General features: G+C 39.7%; 1 protein-coding gene across 6 annotated transcripts in view; it reads right to left on the reverse strand.

Annotated features, from left to right (window-relative positions):
- tenm3 (teneurin transmembrane protein 3) overlaps positions 1–16,808 on the reverse strand; it is a 336,797-nt gene that overhangs the window by 59,573 nt on the left and 260,416 nt on the right. For all 6 annotated transcript variants that reach the window (XM_068727440.1, XM_068727439.1, XM_068727438.1 and 3 more), the window contains 6 exons: positions 15,618–15,737; positions 14,547–14,679; positions 14,069–14,197; positions 5,277–5,408; positions 4,909–5,044; positions 573–716 (listed from right to left, as the gene is read on the reverse strand). In XM_068727440.1, the coding sequence (XP_068583541.1) occupies positions 573–716; positions 4,909–5,044; positions 5,277–5,408; positions 14,069–14,197; positions 14,547–14,679; positions 15,618–15,737 (794 nt within the window). The remainder of the gene's footprint in view (positions 1–572; positions 717–4,908; positions 5,045–5,276; positions 5,409–14,068; positions 14,198–14,546; positions 14,680–15,617; positions 15,738–16,808) is intronic.

Here is a 16,808-nt window from a genome sequence, read left to right on the forward strand (position 1 = left end):
AGCATTTCTCTTTATTCATCTAACATTAAAGTAAAGTTAAGCTTTGCTGTCACTTTCTGACTCTTTTAAAGAGGGACCTAGTGAAAGAGAGAGAGATCGCGGAGTGACAGTGCTGTGAATTAGAGAATATAAAAGTTATTTTCTGATTGTTTCATGGCTTTTTGTTCTAAAGCTCAAATAAATAGTCAAACATTCAACAGATCTAGATCTACTGTGGAGACAGAAGCTACTCTGCATTTCATTCATTACATCCAAAATGCATCAGTAAATACTATGCAGCAGCAAATGTCATCACAGAGACTTGGGAGATAAAACTTGGGAGATAAAACCAAGGTTAATTTTTTTAGATGTAATGGTCGGTCACACAGAAATATAGGCCGCAGTGTGTTCACTACTGTGACCACCAGCAGCCCCCCTCAATCTCAAGGTATTTAGACTGCCATGGAAACACATACAACAATTGGCTGAAAGAATGTTTTAGTTCCTTGAAAAGTAGTGATAAACGCGGCCCATGTAAAGCTAGCTGCAGTACAATAGTGCAGGCTATGGTTCTGTCATGATAAGGCACCTACCGTTTTGTATGTCCAGGATGTGATGTTTGTCCAGCGTCCATCCTCCCATGTTGGATGCATCCAGCTCGTAGCCTTGCAAAATTGCCGTTCTCTTCTCCCAGAGGATGAGGTCCAGGCAGGACTCGTATTCAAACCCCACCGACACTATTAGACACACAAAGGGCAAGGCCAGTTACTCCCCTTTGTCCTTTGACTGTGCTCCTGACTTAACCTCCATTTGTAACATCCACTGGATTAGTGAAGGAAACAGTGGTGGGCCGTCAGGGCCAGCAAAGCCTTCTCTGCTGGCCTAAACAGAATCACAAAATTATAGCTATTTTATAATTTAATAATTTTTCACAAATACACATTTTTGTGTATTTGTATTTTTCCCATTAGCTTATTTTCTCATTGCACAGCTCCTGTCTTCCTCTGTTGCTCTGCTTCCAGCCTGCAGCGCTGCTTCCAGCACAGCTTGTTTTAAGTAGAGCTTTTATCCAATCAGATTTCACCCAAGATTAAAGTATATGGGGACGATATTGTTGATTGTCATAGTGTTCAACCAATCAGATTTGTAGTTTGACATGTTGGGCGTATTCTTTGACGTGCCACAGCTACCGAGGTAGTCTACAAGTATGTCAGCATTAAAATGCAGCTCAGCAATAATGTGAGCCTTGAGCCTTCCACTTCCGCTTATTGTTTTCATACTAGCTTGTTGCACTTATTGTATTCGTATTACTTATAGCACTAACTGTTTTTCTTGTTTCTGCCCTGTACTTTGGCTCTGAGTTATGCTCTGCTTCATGCTCTTAGATGCTTGTTTGGAAAAGGAAATGTACTTACGACTTCTGGTGACTAGTAGTTCTTTTGATTACCAATGTTGAATGCACTTATTGTAAGTCGCTTTGGATAAAAGCGTCTGCTAAATGACTGTAATGTAATGTAATGTAATGTAATGTGCAGCGTGATTGGTTAGTGGGCTAGCGTGACTGTTGTGATGCTAAATCAGCTATCAGAAGTTAGTAGTAGTAGTAAGAGTTCAAGTTGAAAGATATGTAAGAAGTTATGACATTTTTAGCGTTTTACTTAGTGTAGATTCTTTATTTTTTTTACCTAGCTTTGTTTTTTTAACACTCAATGGCTGAAGGAGGAGGAGAAACGGATTTCTCAAGAAGGATATTTCCAGAAAAACTGTACATCGTAAGAATGGGCCAGCCAACCCCACAGCTAGCAGCCCTGAACCAGCATGGAAAAGGATTTGTACAAACGGTATTCCTGGCTGACAGCGTCGGAGAAGCGTTGCACATTTTATGGCTAAGAATGAGTTTTATTTGCCTGATTTTGACTATATGCATTGTCCGTTAATGACAAAGCATCCCGTCATGCGTGAGGTTAGGGTCGGACATTTGATTCTCTGTTTGGGCTTTTGTTTTCTTTTACAAAGCAAGAATTATAATCTGGAGAAATGGGAATTACTGTAGCCCTGTTTGAATCAGTAGGGAACAGCTAAACGCTGCAGGGAGAGTTTGTAGCTTGTTGGTTTTCCTGCTAAGCTAGTTGTTTCCGGGGTCAGAGTGTCTCTTACGTGGTGGGTTGCCAGTTTGAGCAAAGTCCACCGAAAACATTATATTTCCCACAATTTAAGCTTCTGCATTTTCCAAATCCACTAGTATTATTCAAACGTAATAATATTGATAATCATAATAACAAGGACAAACACAGTAATGACATATCTGGACAGATTAAAACAAACATTTATAATAAACACATTATGAAGCACCAGGAAAAGCTAATCTATTTAGGTGGGTTTTCAGTTGCTAGTTAAAAGAAGCAACGGCTGGCGTCTGTTGCAGACCCTAAGGATAAGCATTACAAAATGTAGAACCTTTTAGCTGTAATAGGTGCTTGGTTACCAAATGTTAAAACTTGGGTAGGTAACATTAAAGAAACCAGCAAGGATGAGCTTGAATTTTTTTAATGCTCCAATCGAAAAACCCAGCCCATTGTTGCTGTCTCTTTTCCAATGAAAGTCACAAAACCTTGGCCTACTTCCAAAACCCCTCCCCCAAAATTAACATAATTAACATAATGTTAACAACTAACATGGCTATCGTTAATACTCAGCTGTCAAGCTAGCAGCTTGGTAAGAATTTGGTGAAGCACAATGAGTGCATGGCCATAGTATGCACACGTAGGTAGACAAGTAGATAGACCACCAATCCCTTCATGCCGGCCATATAATGTGACTGAATGGCATTATTACAGTCAGAGGACTTGATTTATTGATTGCTGTCTGGATTTAAAAATAATTTCTTGAAGATTACCAACTCCAGCTTTATTGGGTAATTATGAGGCAATATGGAATTAGCAAATATCCCATAAGCAAATAATAAGCTGATGGAGGGGCAAAGAGGAAGGGCTGGTGTGTTCTGGTCTAAAATCAGTTTATTTAGCTTATGTTTGTTCTTCCAATAAATTCAACTTCAGTTTTAACAGTTGCCAGACTAAATATTCTTGTGGTTAGACTTCCTTATTATAACTTATGAGCAACAATTTGACAAGTGTTACAAAATATAGCAGTAAATTGTCTTTATGGTCAACCCATTAAGCTGGGCTACCATAAGTAATAACTCAGCGAGAAGTACGCATGCTGGACTTGTCCCTCATAAAGGTGTCAGAGGGGTTAGAATACCCATTATGTCCAAGCCATTTCCCTGTTAAAGCCTTTCTGCAGACCCTTTTTGAACTTAGCTGTAATTGTGCAGCTTTATGTGTGTTCAAGACAAGTCAGTACTACGAGAAAATGTCTCCTCTCCACAGGAATTGTGTACAGTAAATTGTCATACTTTAATAGTAAGTGCAGACCAGGACTTATTTTGTGTTGAATTGGTGCAATTTAATTGTTGTATACATTTTCTCTCCATCTGTGTTATACACTATTGTTATCATTTCTAAAGATCCTCCACTACTAGGTTACTGAGAGGGTAACATTGACCAGATTAACATTTTCTCCTCATTTCACTGTAAATTTGTCCCCAGGAATAACTCAATTCATTCAAGTATGAACATGAACTTGTTTGCACAGACGGGTGGCTACAATCCAAGCAGTATTGATGTTATACGTGCCTGCTTCACATCTAGGAGACAAACTCAGATTCTGGTAAGTGAAGCCAATGGAGTAGTGCCTTAAACCTGCATAATCTCTACTGGCCAGCATGTGGCGACTCCTCTAGTTACAAAAAGAAGTCAGATTGTGTAGAAGTCTCGACTTCTCACTTGATTTATTACTCAGTAAACATTGTAAACATGAGTTTATGGTCTCAATCTCTAGTTTCAAGTTTTCTTTAATACAGCATGGTGATCATTTAACAAATCAAATTTACAGGTATCCTTTAGGGCGGGGCTACTTTGACATTGACAGGTCGCTACTTTCATCCTAGAACTTTAACCCTGTGTGTTGTCAGTTCATGAAAATTAATTCTTTCATTTTGGGGGCAGCCATGGTTTATTGGGTAGAGGGGGTATTATGGCAAACGCAGGGTCGGTGGTTTGATCCTTGGCTGTTACGAGTCTTGTGCCAAAGTGTCCCTGAGCAAGACACTAAACCCCTAACCGCTCTCCAGGCGCTTCTCTCCCAATAAGTTAGGGATGGGTTAAATGCAGAAGTTACATTTTACATATATATGTACCTAATTTCTATGACGACAATAATACAATGTCAATTTCAACATTTTGGTTGCTGAAAATGTCGGATTCAGCGTTCGGTTGTACTTAATTCCATCCTCTCGTGTCACTTCTGGAAGCAAAACAACAGGAAGGCAACAGCCAAAATGCCAAACTCAAGGCTTCCACCAATTGTGCTTAATTGCATCTTGCAGGTGTTCAGCCATATTATCGTAGCAAGGCTAGGGACTCTAACCAGTGACCTTCAGGTCTTAACAACACTTAACCTCCAGGCTTCTGCTCCCATTATTTCATAAAAACAAAGTGAGTTAATTGTAAAATCATTAGGGAAACCACAGTTGCTATTGCATTTCCATTCTCTGTTGTGAAAAGAGAGCTGGCATACTCGTCTAGAGTGGAGTGTTTTTAAAATTTCACTCTCGACACAACGGCATTTCATAGTCAGGCCCCTCTGTACTAACATACACGTTGCATGAAAAAGAGGAGCCTCAGGTTCTCAGAGCAGGTGCCTCTGGCTGCTCCAAGTCAAGGTTGAAAATCCAAGGTGATCAGTTTTTGTTGTTGTTTTGGAACAGCCTTTCACACAGTATCATAGAGGTCAAACCAGTGCACACTTTTAAAAGGTTCATGTTATGTTATTTCATTTTAACTTTGCTATTAGCAGCAAACTCACCAACTGCCTCGGATAGTCCATAGACACGTTGGCCATAGGCATCCGTCTTGTCCCAGATGAATGTGTAGGAGAGATTTGGTTGGGCGGGGAACCATTTCTGGAAAAGGCGTCCCACCACTGCCACCATCAGATGAACCTGGAGAAACAGCACCAGACACAAAGGTCACTGAATGGTAGTTCAGGTTAGGGTTCTGTTGATATGGGACACTGAAGCTGTTAAAGGGTAACTGTGGTATTTTTTAACCTGGATCCTATTTTCCTATCTTTTTGTGTCAAAGTGACAAATGGGGATGCCAATTTCTGAAATTGTTCCAGTACTGAGGGAGAACGTTGCAGACGGCGGCCACAATGTATATTACATATCTTACCTTCATCAGGTTGAAAGGTATTGAGGACTGCGTCATGGTGACCTTGAGGATCGGTTTATACCCCGCTGCTCTGGAGCTCAGGTAGATCAGGTTTAGATCGCTGCCTGGTATTGAGGTTTCTTCCTGTAAAACCTGTAGAGCAACACAGAAAATACATCAGCACCCAACATTATTTTACTGTCTCGAAGCATCATATTCAATACAGTCAAATGTTTGTTAGAGCTGGGTGATATGGTTATCAGAAACAGTTTTAAGCAGGATTTGGCTTTACAAAAGATTTTTTCTTATCAGAACCATAATGTGCCCCCCAATATCCCCCTTTTTAATCACTACTGAGAAAACATGTTGTAATACTTAATCAAAATTATCAGAATTTGGCAAAATACCTGTACTGGCACTTTTTTCTTTCTATGCTAGCTTAATTCTAACTGTGTATTAAATTAAACTGGATCACATAGATGTTTACAATAAGTTAAATTCACTGCTGACAACAATACCTATGAGCCTAATTTTGTATCTCCAACAAAATAATGAAGAATACACTTTCACTATTAAGGTGCTGCCGGTAGTGGCATCACATAGATAGTATTGAGTCTGTGCAGGGAAAGAATCATATTGGATCAAAACTGATCTGCCAGACAAGGCGGATCTGAGGCTGCGTTATATTCTGACAAAGTCTACCATTGAGTGAGTGAATGATTACACTAGCCAATGTTTTGGCCATGAGCTACAGCTCCTCATGGCAAAATATAACAGAAATAATCAAAGATAGCTGTGTCCTAGTCACTGCTGTGTGAGAACATGGTAAAGCAGCTGCTAACGGAGTCTGGCTGCACTTGAAACATCCTTTAAAGTAATGTCTCCAAACCTGAGGGGGTGCTTACACATCTAAAAGTCCACATTGCCTCTGTTACATCTTTGGAGGACATCATCTTAATGTGCATATTCTATTAGGAAGACTTGGAGGTGAAGGACGAGCAGCAGGACTGCTCTGATTCAGATCAGAACACACAGACATGCATATTGACACCTCCATGATCTTTTAAAACTCACAGTGAGACATTGTTTTTAATTTCAAATCTGCCACTTCGCTCCCTGCTCACTCTCAAATGACACATAACCTTTGCTCTTTCTCTGCTTGTTGGAGAGAAGAGAGAGGAAAAAAATGACTGAAGTGCATTTATTTACAGGTGTACGTGTGTTTGAGTATGCTTATCATCTAGGCAGGTATATGAATGCAAGTGTTTTTATCAATTTTATCTATCTATGTGTCCTTGTGTTGAACCTGAGCAAGGTGAGCCATAAAGCAGAGGACACGCGATATGTCTCAACGTCACTGATGATCACTGAGTGTCAACAGTGGGATGGCACAGAGCTGCTGGAGGAGAGTGAGGGTAGCAGCTTGCCATCAGACTGGCAAAGTCACAGAGAGAGCAAGAAAGACATTTCATCTTGAAAATTCAGAGTTTTTTTGGTATACTTATCATAGATTTGATCACTGAGACATGAAAGTTTAAGTTACACAAACAGTAAGACAGGTTGTAATCTGGATAACCGACATTAGTTTATTTCCACAAAACCAAAATAGTAAAATAATAGAGTGCAAAACTGTCCGTATACATCATTGCACAGGGAAACTATGTGCATACACACTTACAGCAAGCACAGTAGGTCAAAGTTGAAGTAGTGAGTCAGTGTGGCCCACTGCTCGTTTTGAAATGGCCCACTGTGATTATTTAAAAATAAACTAGAATATGGCTTGAGCATAGCCTTTTTTTAACAAATCACACTGTATGTACATTGAGCATCTTAGTTTGAACAGTAGATGTCTTTGACATTATCAACAAATACTGGACATACATTGATAACTGGTCGATGAAAACATTTAACTCAGATGATTAAGTAAACATGGCAGAACCAAAGTGTGTTTGCTTAATTTGCAAGGAATCTGTTGCGGTGATGAATGAGTATAACTTTAGAAGACACTATGAAGCTAAACATCAGTACTTCATACACTGATACATGGGGTGTTCTGGTTTAGAAACACTGATCTTCTTGCACTGTAACTGGTTGAAAACTATGCAGTTACTATTGTTAGGCCCATGACTTCTTATATTTTTCTTTGTTTGGCACCCAATCAAAAAAGTTTATCCAACCCTGACCTAGACAGTTTAGGAAAAATGTTTAATGTTCTCTTCCAAAGGGGTTTAGCTGACCTGGGGGTTTGATAACAACCTTGCTGATCACCTATATGCTTGTGTTTCTTGCCCCTAGAGTTGGCTCAATTTCCGATTACACTGGTGGGGTTAGGTGTACGCGCTTACACCGTTTTCATTTTATGCAAACTGGCTAAACCAGCATATGTCATAATGACACGATTTGGCAAATTAAAAGGTAGCCGACATCAGCAACATGTGCCGACGGCTTCTCTGTGCTAAATCCAATGTGTTATACATTAGTATGAAGCAATATGACAACGTGCTTAACATAATGTCATGTTTGTTTATGAACAGACTAATGGAGCCACTAGTGTCTGACAGGCCGTGTGCAATTTACTGCCGAGCTAAGGCCAGCAACTTGAAGGAGATCCAATTTCAGTGGAGGTGGGAGGGAGAAGAGGCGTACGGTGCACGGTGTGTTTGTTTACTAGAACGTTCATGTGCTTTTTTGGGTGATGTGAAAGAAAATTTTGTTGTGCTAATACATTTCTACAGTGATTTAGTTTATGTGCCTTACTCACTAACAAAACTATATATTTGACATATGATTGTGTAAGGAGAGTGGTAACAGGACCATATGGGTTATCTCTGCCTTTTGCTTTGATAAGAGGGAGCAACCAAATGGGGGTTGCAGTTTAACCAGAGAATGTTGAGGTGTGAAGATTCTCAGAGATAGGCAAGGGTAATAAAGACACATGTCTTTGTGTGACAAGGCTCAGAAGATGAAGGGGATGACTGGAGGGTTCAATGGGGAGCTTGAAACTGTTGATCAATTGTATCTAATGTAAATACCTGAGGTTCCCCCCTACTGTGTGCTGAGATGCTTAAGAGCAGGAGACAAACTGAACTCTTTGCTCATCCTCTGCAGACTGCGCTGCAGTCTGTATGACGGTGTAGCCTTCTCTGGCCAGAGAATAAATACTTTAAAGACAAACTTCTTTCGTCAATGTTTCTTGTTTCAGTATTCAGTGTTTATTGGACTCACTCAGTACTATTGAATAGTTTTTCTTCCACCACAGTGACAAACTATGCCAATATGGTTGTTGTGAAGAATAAAAAAAAACACCCAACCCTATTTGCCCCGCCGGGCAAGTAGGGTTTTAGAGACGTCGCTGTGCTTCCAGATGTCAGCAATTAACTTCTTGAATGCAATGTCATTAATACCTGTAGTAATGATGGCTAAAACTAAAAAAGTAAGTTATATGATATAAAAGAACACACAAGGGTTGAAGTGTGTCATTGGTGGCACCATTGCCTCAGCACAACAAAGTGTTCAAGTGCTAGTACTGATTTTCTACGGCATGGAAATTGTTCTTTTTTTGAGGTTTTTTTTTGGTTTCCTTTCCCACTACCCTCAGATCTGGTTGAGGGTTTGCTTATTCCACTAATGGTTTGGCTGGAGAAAAATACAAACATTCAAAGTTCAGAAACTCAAATACATTTTAATTTATTCCCATTTTAGACATCTTGAAAGGATAAGGAAGACCTGTGATGAATTGAGTGGACTCCAAAAAAGAGAAGATTGGGAATAAATATCAAAGAATACAAAAATGAAACAAGAAAAACAAAGCTCCTCAGGGAATGATCCATTTGGAGTGTTCCTGTGTTATATTTTTCAACTGCACTATTGCCTTTTCATTAGCCAGGCATTTAGTGTTCATTACAGATCCATTACATCCCCTTTAAGACTGCCCTTTTCTCTGCCCTCCTCACTAATGGACTCAGCTCCACCAAAAGCTAAGTAGCGGCTTTCCATTCATTTGCTTTTGATCTGCACTCAGACACACACACACACACACACACACACACACACACACACACACACACACACACACACACACACACACACACACACACATGCTTTCCTTCATCCACACACTCTTTCCCTTCATCGCAGATAGTCAGGCGCATACACACATGCTTGTCAAATAAAAAATAATAATAGCGCCCTGGTTCAGGATTGTAAAAATCTAAAAACACACATGGAGTTCTATCATCCGTTTCATTTCCTCTGAGGACTGGTTAAAGCAATGTGACGATAAAGAACCACACAGATGTGCTATTAGCCTTATAAATTAGAAGTAGGACACAGGGTGGGCCTATGTGTGTGTGTGTGTGTGTGTGTGTGTGTGTGTGTGTGTGTGTTGTGTCTGTCCAGGACAAAACCTGTTAAATGTGTTAGCATTTAGCAGTTTATCTGATAGTTAGCCTTCATATCATGTTAATGGCGTTGAATGTGCTAGTGTGAGTGTTATAAAAAGAGTATACAACTACATTTTTTTCTTTTTTTCTTTTATTCAGAACATTTGGGGACTGGCCTCATCCGGTTTAAAAGGAAAAAGGGAGTTATGCACTATATTTCTATAATTCAACCTAATCTGCAGGGGCGTCGTTAGGCCTATTTTAGGGGGGCTGAAGCCCCTAAAATGTTCTTCAGCCCCCCCAAATAATTTGGCATTATTGGTTTTAAAAAAAAATAAATATATATATATATATATATATATATATATATAATATATATATATATATATATAATATATATATATATATATATATATATATATATATATATATATATATATATATATATTTTTTTTTTTAAAAAATATATATATATATATATATATATATATATAATATATATATATATATATATATATATTTTGGTGATGTCATTAAATTAAACTATTGTTTCTCACATGGACAAGTTATTTATAACTCTAACATCCTACATATGTGCGTGCGTTCTGGTTTGTATGTTTTCTCCCCCTTCAAATTGCAATCCAACAGCCTATCATCATACTGAACAATATCCCGGGCACTAGGACCTTGGGGAGGCTGCTGCGTTGGCTTTCTCACTCCCAAGTAATGTCTCTCGTCAATAACAGCCAGGATTATAGCCAAGGAGTTTAGCTCAAAGTAAATGATGCACGGAGTGAAATTGTAAGTACAGGTAGTTACAGAATGTGTCTATCTGTAGTTGTTAACGATTGTTACCTGCTTAAATTTAGGTTTACTTGAGGCAAATGAAAGAGAATATAGTAGTGGGCTATGTTAACACTAAGCTAGCTAGCTAACTAGCTAGCTATTTTGTTAGAAACTGTCTCCAGTGAGCAAGAGTGTGAACGAGTGAATTCGAAATACATGAAATAACTATCGACATCTCTCTATTCTTTGCATTAATATATCTCTCTAGTATTTCGAAACAATAATATCAGTCCCTATAGAATGTTGTTTATAATCAGTTAATGGTATATTTGACACTGAACTAGTTCATCTTTATCTCAGTGATAGTGTCCAAATGAGCATAAAATATCACTGGTATGTAAAAACTACACGGACAACAAAACAGATGTAAATGTTGATCAAAATCGTATTCCCTTCTGCTCATAATAAAACAAGTCAAAAGTTGACACTGTCAGGTCCATTCTCCATCCATTGTGTGCGGTCCCTTTAAGAATTAGGATTTGGGAGTGACGCGGATATGAAAGCTAGTTTATCCGTCTTTCCTTTACAAGCAGGACAATTATTTCTCTCTTTGAGAAAAGTTCATATTTGTGTTGGCAAATTTCACTATGACCCTGAATTCTGTCTCTTGTGTTATCATATACTGAATGCAAGCAAAACTACAGAGCAAAATCACACTCTTTCTGATCGAACCAATATATGAACTAGCCTGAAACAATGGATATCAGCCGCCCCAAATGAGCCCAAAAATAAATTGCCGCGTGCTGTGCGCACCAACATGCCTCTCCCCTTGGGGCTAAGCCTCCCCCTTCCTTTTAATCCTAGAAACGCCCCTGCTAATCTGCATCACTCATTGACTAATTTTTAGCATTACAAACTACAAACCTAAATCCCACCACTCCATGAACGACCTACGCCTGGCAGACAAGCTGAACGACTTCTACTGTCGTTTTAAAAGACAATGGGACAGTCCTGACCCCATCCCCCATGGCTCCATCAACCAGCCCCAGACCACCAGGTCCCCCTCCCCCAGCTCAGCAGGGGCTCATGCCTCTGTACCACCCATCCCAGTGCCCCCTAACCCTAACACATCTCAGCCTCCCGGACCATCAGCACCGGTTCCCCCCAAGGCTGCATTCTTTCCCCTCTTCTCTTCTCCCTGTACACCAACAGCTGCACCTCCAGTCGCTAGTCTGTCAAGCTCCTGAAGTTTGCGGATGACACCACACTCATTGGACTAATCTCTGGTGGGGATGAGTCCGCCTACAGGTGGGAGACTGTAGTCTGAACAACCTAGAGCTCAACACTCTAAAGACAGTGAAGATGGTTGTGGATTTCAGGAAGAACATAGCCCCACCTGCCCCTATCACTGTATGTGACTCCCCCGTCAACGCTGTGGAGTCCTTCCGCTTCCTGGGCTCCACCATAACCCAGGACCTCAAGTGGGATCTTAACATCAGCTCCATCACTAGGAAGGCTCAGTAGAGGATGTACTTCCTGAGGCAACTGAAGAAATCCAACCTGCCAAAGACAATGATGGTGCACTTCTATACGGCCATCATTGAGTCCATCCTCTGCTCTTCCATCACAGTCTGGTACGTTGCAGCCACTGCCAAGGACAAGGGCAGACTGCAAGGTATCATTTGCTCTGCTGAGAGGGTGATTGGCTGCAATCTGCCATCCCTCCAGGACTTGTTCGCTTCAAGGACCCTGAAGCAAGCAAGGAAGATTGTAGCTGACCCCTCTCACCCTGGACACACTCTGTTCGTGCCCCTTCCATCTGGCAGGAGGCTGCGGTCCATCAGGACCAAGACCTCACGCCACATGAACAGTTTCTTCCCATCCGCAGTCGGGCTCATCAACAAAGCCCGGGACCCCCACTGACTCTGTCATCCCCAGGACAATTTCCTAACAGGCACTCCCCTGCACATCCCTTCTATGTTCCTTTTTAAACACACTCAACACTTTTACACTCCACTTCATCATACTTGTTTATAGTACTGTTATCTGTTTGTTTGTGCACTTTATTTTACATTTTTATTCTTTTATATTCTATTGTAAATTTGAATGTTTCTATTTCTTGCACTGTGTTGATTGTTGATTGTTTAATGTTATGCACCACCCGCCATGTCAAATTCCTTGTATGTGCAACATACCTTGGCAATAAACGATTCTGATTCTGATAATGATTGATACTTCTGGCTGATACCTCATGTATGCTGATACTTTCCAATTACTTTTTTAACTTAACTAACCATGACAAAATGATTCACTGTCCATTCTAACAGGTTGAGATCTTATTTTGATCAACAGCATACATATTGGCTTTGGATATTGGTCTAGGTCAGTATTTCTCAAACGGTGGGGTGCAGTGGGACATGCAGAATTTTTTACTTTCAAGAACTTTATTGAGAACTTCATATATTACAAAAGTACAAGGTACATGGACACAAAATGAATTAATGACCATGATTAATAAATATGTTACACTCCCTTAAAAAGGGAGGGATAAATAATCACGAGAATGATATATAGTTTGTTTCTCAGCCAGAAGTTGAATGCCCAAAAAAACAGGAAAAGATCGCGGATATTATCTCTATACAGATATCTCTATACAGAGACAAAAGCAATCAAATCCAGACCACTATATCGATCACAGTTCAACACTACGTATCTCCACTACACAATACAGAACAAAGCAAACGATGCAAGAAAACACAATCTTATTATTTCAACCACGTATTCATGTGTGATGAATTTGAACTCTTTAGTAAATCGTCATGTTATCCATGAATGATCCTCTCAATCACATCACATTCAACACAACAGACCATGAAATTATCATTTTCCTTAAGTTATAAAAGTGCATGTTAATCCAACTTGTCACAAATACATGGCAAAATGCTTGTACTTGCGTGTAAATGTTTACGTTGCGCCGTTAACAGGTTACGCTTGCGCATGCGCGACGGCATTCTGCTTCCCTTCGCCACATCCTACTGTGAGATCAGCTTTTCTGCTGTTGCCTCTCTCAAAACAGAATACAGATCTAAGCTCAACATTGAGCATGAATTGAGAGTGGCCGTATCAAGTCTGCAACCCCGTTTTAAAAAGATTTGTAGTGGAAAGCAGGCTCATTGCAGCCACTAATACTGATAAAAATTGATGGCTCACACATATCTGCACTTATTTTGTTTAGTTTTTCACAGGTTGCACTTTATTGTTATCTTGAAAAGATATTCAGTGCAAAACAGGTTAATTGCAGCCATAATACGCAATTTTTTTGCCAAATAGTTATTTTTTTGCACAAAAATAACGTTATTTGCGTTGTTCTAACAAAGTGACGGTACATTTTATTTGTTTTTGTCTGATGGAGCAATCTGGTTTGCTTGAAAGTGATTTTCTTTATTATATTATTTGAAAAAGCAGAGATGGAGGAGTCACAAAATGTTGTTATTTCAATAAAAATTCAACATGGACCATTTCGTTACAATTTTGTTGGGGCGGTGGGGCATGAACATTTTTCTTCCTCCAAAGTGGGGCGTGACAGAAAAAGTTTGAGAACCACTGGTCTAGGTACTTAAAGGCCTCCTCTGTGGGATTCCTTACCTGTGTTTCAGGTATGATGGGGCCATCCTCAGTTGAACTTCTGTAAAACGTAGAAAGAGGAGATGCAACGATGACAGGACTGGGTCTGATAAAGCCACTCAGGTCACAGCTAGGAATGTCATTCTCCTCCTGAAACAGCCGGACATAACATGTGACATTTAGTCTTTTCATTGACTAAGAAACAAGTTCATTAGTCACATACATAGTCAGCCAGTGAGTCAGTGTCATTTAGTGTATACGTCATTAAAAGAACTTGACCACAGCTAGGAATGTCATCTTGCTCCATGAGGTAATCAAATAATTATGTCAGTAACAAATTCAAATTCAAGTCAGTGGAAAACATCAAAAAGTCAAAGACAAAACCTTCAATATGGTGTAACTGAAACATATAAAAGTGTAGTTTCTGTCAGGCACTCATGAGTCCATGAGTCTGTGATGTCAGACAAATATCGAGACAGACAGCAGTGACACCGCTCACCTTCTTCATGACCAGTGTGTCCATCACATAGAAGACATTCCATGGCACCCACACGGTTCTGTACTGTGTGAGGAAGGGAGCACGCTCAAAACTCAATGTTAGGGATGCCCCACCATTGGCCAGGAGATCGAACCTGTAGCACATCACAAAATACAAATACGTATGAATATTTCTTGATATATTTGCACTCTTTCCTACTTTGTACTGCAACTGCTGCACAACGATTTCCCTTGGGATAAATATCGGTCTATCTTATCCATATGTTGTTGAGCGTGGGTGAGTGAATCTTTGCATGTCTTTTGTTCTCTGTGTGCTTCTGTGTGTATATGCGTGTGTGTACTGGAGTGTGTGTCCTGCTGTGATTGATGCATCCTTTTGATTCCAACGCATTTCCAACGCAAGAGTCTTACATTTCTACTCCAGCACACATTCACACCTCTTCAGCCGACGTGCTTGAGATTGAGAATAGAGCCTGGAGTGGATGGAGGGACCGAGCAGAATATACATTAAATGTGATTTAAGTACTTTCCCTTTGTTTTGCTGAACTGGTTTTTCATCAAGTGTTTTGTGCAATTTGTTAAGTGCTATACAAATATAAGGTAACCTTAGGCCTTTTCTCAAAGATTGAATGATTTATTTGTTGATTAACATCAAATCGTTTTATTTCCGTTTGCCTAAAAAATGAAGGAAATATTTTAATGAAATAGGTTGGTTGTTTAAGGAAGGTTTTGCTGCAAAATGTTTGTTAAGTTCATCACAGTCAATTTCTAAATGCTATTCTACTTAAGTTACAATTCACAATTTATTATTATATCATGATTGTCAGGATAATTTAGGCTTCTCAGTCAGTGGTGCTATACATGTAGCACACAAGTACATGCAAGTGTTACAGTTTGTTGTTTTTGGTAACACCTGTATGTCAACAGGATATGAATGGATAGAGAAGATCGCCAGTGTTGCAGGGATATAAGAACCATGTTTTGTTATAAGAAGTGTCTCATTTCCAACGTACATATATAATAGAAGTTTACAAATATTGTGTATACATATAAATATTAAATAAATACACACATGCCATCCTTGCGTGTTACAGTGTATCCATGTTCAGCATAGTGGACAAACGTCACATTGACTCCAATCAGAGGAGTTCCGTCAGCTGTCAACACCTGACCTCGAATTATCGACACCAAGCTGGAGAGAGAGAGAGAGAAGGTAGAGAGAGGTTATCTTTATTAAAACTGCACTATTCATCATTTATAATTTTATGTGTTACTGTAAGAAATTTTGAAAACTTAGCCATTATGGGGAGGAAATACCACCAGGTGTCTTTGACCCGAGTCCCTGTAGTTGGGCTAAACCAGTGCTAGACAACTTTCTAGGACCAGAGATACAATAATACACTTGCACACTACCACTCAGAGAAACCACTGCCTTTCTCATCCTCACGGTTTGTTACTCCCTGTGAGAGGAATGGCAGAGTGAAGTGAGACAACATCTGTGGAGGTAACTGCTGAGCTGTGGGAGTGGGAGCACTGTAACAGGACACTGATGTTACTGCTACACTCATAGCATGCCTGCACATCCTCATCACAGTGATATGCATATTTACACCAAAGTACTGCTCTCAGCAGCCACATTCAATTGAACTCAATTGGAATTACCTTTCTTCTTTTCCTTACTACTGTATGATTATTTTTCCACTTTTACTTATTTATGGGAGAGTTCCACTCAGAGCAATGCTGTCTTTTTCAGGAAGCCCTGGTCATTTACACATTACACAACCATAGTCTTATCTGTTGAGAGGTTTGGGGATTAATCCTGTTGGCCCAGGGGAACAACCTTCACAAGCTTGCTGCTCTAAACTTTAGGTCTGCACTTCCCCATGTTGAACGTATGTTATGTTTACAATATATAACAATATTTTTCTATTTTGGTCAATAACTTCAGAACCATTTACCCTGAAAACGTTTAATTTAAGCTATTGGGTTGTGCAGTGCAACTTTTTTTTCTCTTATTTTCCATGTTTTCAATGACTGGAACCCTAAAAAACTTAGGTCTTGCAGGGGACCTCTGTGAGTCCTAAACCATCAGCAGGCAGCATGGGTTAAAAGCACGTCCTATGAAAACACAGCTGTTTACCATCAAAATAGCCCCTACACTGTAAAACATGTGTGTCAGACATGTTACAATAGTACAGAACCTTATATTAGAATACTGCAGTTCAAACAGGCAGATTCACTTATGTAAAACTATGTCAATATA

Source organism: Cebidichthys violaceus, unplaced genomic scaffold (genome assembly GCF_023349555.1).
Source record: "Cebidichthys violaceus isolate CVI_PGR_0920_01 unplaced genomic scaffold, fCebVio1.0.p SCAF_4, whole genome shotgun sequence".
NCBI classification, from domain to species: Eukaryota; Metazoa; Chordata; class Actinopteri; order Perciformes; family Stichaeidae; genus Cebidichthys; species Cebidichthys violaceus.